Source organism: Ursus americanus, chromosome 5 (genome assembly GCF_024610735.1).
Source record: "Ursus americanus isolate L20-20 chromosome 5, mUrsAme1.1.p, whole genome shotgun sequence".
NCBI classification, from domain to species: domain Eukaryota; kingdom Metazoa; phylum Chordata; class Mammalia; order Carnivora; family Ursidae; genus Ursus; species Ursus americanus.
In genome coordinates this window covers 80616314-80620374 of record NC_142131.1, presented here as the reverse complement: position 1 = coordinate 80620374, position 4061 = coordinate 80616314, and the positions used below count along the sequence as shown (strand labels likewise).

Genomic DNA, 4061 nt, shown 5'->3' with positions numbered 1-4061 from the left:
CCAATGGAGCTGAGACTCCCCTCCCGGGCTTGCTGACCATAACCTATTTCCCCACTCAAATGCTTGGGGACTCTGTTGACTCAGGCACCCCATTCTTTCTGTGACCCTGGGATTCCTGAGACCACACTGTCCCACCTAGGATTCTGCCCCAGTTGGTTACCTGATCACCTTCCAGGCAAGGAGTCCTTCACAGGAGCAGACTTCTAAAAGTTCTGGTTTTGCCCTCTGGGTCTTTATCACTTCCTGGTAGCTGGCTTATGGAGGTTCCCTCCCCCCATGGTTTATCTTCTGATATATCTCCTCTGATTTACTGCTTCACACCTCCTACCTTGCAAAAAGTGGTCTCTATTTGTAGAATTCCAGCAATTCCTGGTTAGAGAATTATCTGGCTAAATTCAAGGGACCAGATGAAATGAGGTCCTCTATTCTTCTGCCATCCTTCCTTCCTCCTGCTACCAATATCCTTTTTAAAACGTTTTTATTTGAATATACTTGAATATACAGTGTTCCATTAGTTTTAGGTTTACAACATAGTGACTCACAAGGTTAAGTTATATGTGCTCACAACAAGTGTAGCTACCATCCGTCATGAAACATTATCAGGGTGATGTAGAGTGTGGCAAAATGGGTGAAGGGGAGAAGGAGATACAGGCCCCAATTATGGAATGATAAGTCACAAGAATAAAAAGGAGAACATAAAGAATATAGCTAATGATATTGTAGTAGTAGCAATGTAATGGGACAGATGGTAGCTATATTTCTAATGAACATAGCATAGTGTATAAACTTCTTAAGGGAACATAGTAAACTATACTCAAATCTTTAAAAAATAATAAAAGAAATAAAAATGAATAAAGAAAAAATACAAAAATAAATCAAAAATACAATTTAATGGACTATATTCCTTATGCTGAGCCTTTTATTCCTATGATTTATCTATTCCATAACTGAAAGACAGTATCTCACATTTTTCTACAACCATTTTGTCATTGCTCTACCACTGTTTTCTCTGGCAACCATCAGTTTGTTCTCTGTATTTACAGATCTGGTTCTGCTTTTTGTTTATTCATTTATTTCTGTTTTTACATTCTACATATGGAGTGAGATCATGTGGTATTTGTCTTTCTCAGTCTGACTTATTTCACTTAACATAATACCATCTAGGCCCCTCCATGTTGTCTCCAAGGGCATGTTATGGATTTTATGGCTGCATAACATTCCATTGTTTGTATGGAATATACAAACACACACACACATAAGACTCCTTCCTTATACATTCATCTATCTATGGACAGTTAGATTGCTTCCATATCTTGACTATTTGTGAAAACTTGTGATAATAATAGGGATGCATATATAAATATATGAATGAATGAAATCTTGCCATTTGCATTGTCATGGATGGAGCTAGAGAGTATAATGTTAAGCAAAATAAGCTAATCAGAGAAAGACAAATGCCACATGATGCCACTTATATGTGGAGTTTAATAAACAAAACAAATGAGAAAAGGGGAAATAGAGAGAGGCAACTATAGAGAACAAACTGTTGGTTACTAAAGGGACATGGGAGGGGGATGGATTAAATCGGTAATGAGGATTAAGATGTGCAGATGTTATGATATGCACCAGGTGTTGTACGGAAGTGTTGAATCACTATATTGTGTACCTGAAACCAATATTACACTGTATGTTAACTGAAATTTAAATAAAAACTTAAAAAAGGATCATATGAAAATTTGATAAAAAATTAAAATAACAAACTGAGGGCTTCAGAGGGGAAAGGAGTGGAGGATTGGAATAGGCCAGTGATGGGTAGTAAGGAGGGCACTTATTACATGGAGCACTGGGTGTTATACACAAACAATGAATCATGGAACACTATATCAAAAACTAATGATGTACTGTATGGTGACTAGCATAACAATAAAAATTTAAAAAATAATAAAGATAATGAAAAAAATTAAAAAATAAACATCACATTTTATCCTACAAAAAAATAGATGTCCATATATTAGTGCTTTTGCTTTATTTGTGGGAAATGCATAACCAGTAGGGGAATTATTAAGGTATCAATATATTTTTTAAAGATTTATTTATTATTTTACAGAAAGAGAACGATAGCAGGGGGTGGTGAGAGGGAGAGAGAGGAAAAGAATCTCAAGCAGACTCCCTGCTGAGTGTTGAGCCTAGTGCAGGGCTCAATCTCACACCCTGAGATCAGGATCTTCTCAGGAGTTAGGGACTTAAACAACTGAGCCACCCAGGTCCCAATATTTGGTAATAAGGCACCAATATTTTTGATTGTGTGAAATCCTAAATTTATAGTAAATTTGTTCAATTACAGGTAATTTATAATCCTACAATTTACAGGTCCTTGGAGTTTCCCTTTATTAGCACACTGAGTTCCTGTGTATAAACATGCACGCGCGCACACACACACACACACACACACACACATTAGCTCACTAAAATTTTATTTCAGGTTGTCATATGCCATGAGTGATCTATTAACTCCACAATTCTCCTTGATGATCCAGGTAAATCCAATGGAGAATACACCTTGGGTGGCCAACCATACTGGACGAACAGATTTTAACCTAATGGGACTCTTCAGTCAATCCAAGCACCCAGCTCTCCTTTGTGTGGTCATTTTTGTGGTTTTCCTGATGGCCTTGTCTGGAAACACCATCCTGATCCTTCTGATACACTGTGATGCTCACCTTCATAACCCCATGTACTTTTTTATCACTCAGTTGTCTCTCATGGATGTGATGTACATTTCTGTCACTGTGCCTAAGATGCTCATGGACCAGGTCATGGGGGTGAATAAGATCTCAGCCCCTGAATGTGGGATGCAAATGTTTCTCTATTTGACACTAGTAGGTTCAGAATTTTTCCTTCTAGCTGCCATGGCCTACGACCGCTATGTGGCCATCTGCCATCCACTCCGTTATCCTGTCCTCATGAACCATCGAGTGTGCCTCCTCTTGGTGTCTTCCTCCTGGTTTCTGGGATCTGTGGATGGATTTATGCTCACACCTGTCACCATGACCTTCCCCTTCTGCAGATCCCGGGAGATCCATCATTTCTTCTGTGAGGTCCCTGCTGTAATGAAGCTTTCCTGCTCAGACACTTCACTCTATGAGACACTCATGTACCTGTGTTGTGTGCTCATGCTCCTTATCCCTGTGATAATCATTTCAAGCTCCTATTCTTTCATCCTCTTCACCATCCACAGGATGAACTCAGCAGAAGGACGGAAGAAGGCTTTTGCCACTTGTTCTTCCCACATGATGGTGGTTATCCTCTTCTACGGGGCTGCCGTCTATACCTACATGCTCCCCACCTCCTATCACACCCCCAAGAAGGACATGATTGTATCTGTCTTTTATACCATACTCACTCCTGTTCTAAACCCTTTAATTTATAGTCTTAGGAATAAGGATGTTACAAGGGCTCTAAAAAAAATGCTGAATGTGGGATCTGTCTTACAGGAAAGTATAAAGTAGGAACTATTTGTACTATTTTTTCCTCCACTCTACAAATTTAAACTTTAGGATCTTATCGCAATGTTTTTATTCAGATTTTCATACCATGTGCATCACCTATTCATCCCTTTTGGAGGAATTGTTTCCTTATCCTGGAAAGCTTTTCATTTTCATATTCCTGCATTCAAAATATTTGTACAATTGTATTGTAGTTATGTTACATTTTTCTGAAGTTTATAATGGCACTGTGATTCTGTGAGAAAATACTCATATTAGTAGGAAATACATAACAATATATTTGGAAACAAGGATCATAGTGTGTGATGATGAGAGAGAGATGGAGAGAGAGGTGATAGATCAAATGGGGTATAACGTTAATACATGAATCTAGGGAAAAAGGTATATTAATTCTTTATTGTACTGTTATTAATATTCATACTAATTGTACTATTCATACAAATTTTCTATAAATTTGAAATCCCTTAAGAATAAAACAAGAAGTATCAAACTTTTGGGTTTTTAAAAAATGTCTCCTTGATGCATGGTGACAGTGTAAGTGACAAATCTGGGAAA

General features: G+C 37.8%; 1 protein-coding gene across 1 annotated transcript; it reads left to right on the top strand.

Annotated features, from left to right (window-relative positions):
* The first annotated feature begins 2546 nt into the window (after nucleotides 1-2546).
* On the top strand, nucleotides 2547-3509 carry LOC123780244 (olfactory receptor 2T29). The gene has a single exon (XM_045779059.2). The coding sequence runs from the start codon at nucleotides 2547-2549 to the stop codon at nucleotides 3507-3509; it is 963 nt and encodes a 320-aa protein (XP_045635015.1).
* The last annotated feature ends 552 nt before the right edge of the window (nucleotides 3510-4061 follow it).

Coding starts and splice junctions, on each gene's coding strand:
- LOC123780244 (XM_045779059.2), top strand. CDS start 2,547: ATGGAGAATACACCTTGGGTGGCCAACCATACTGGACGAACAGATTTT.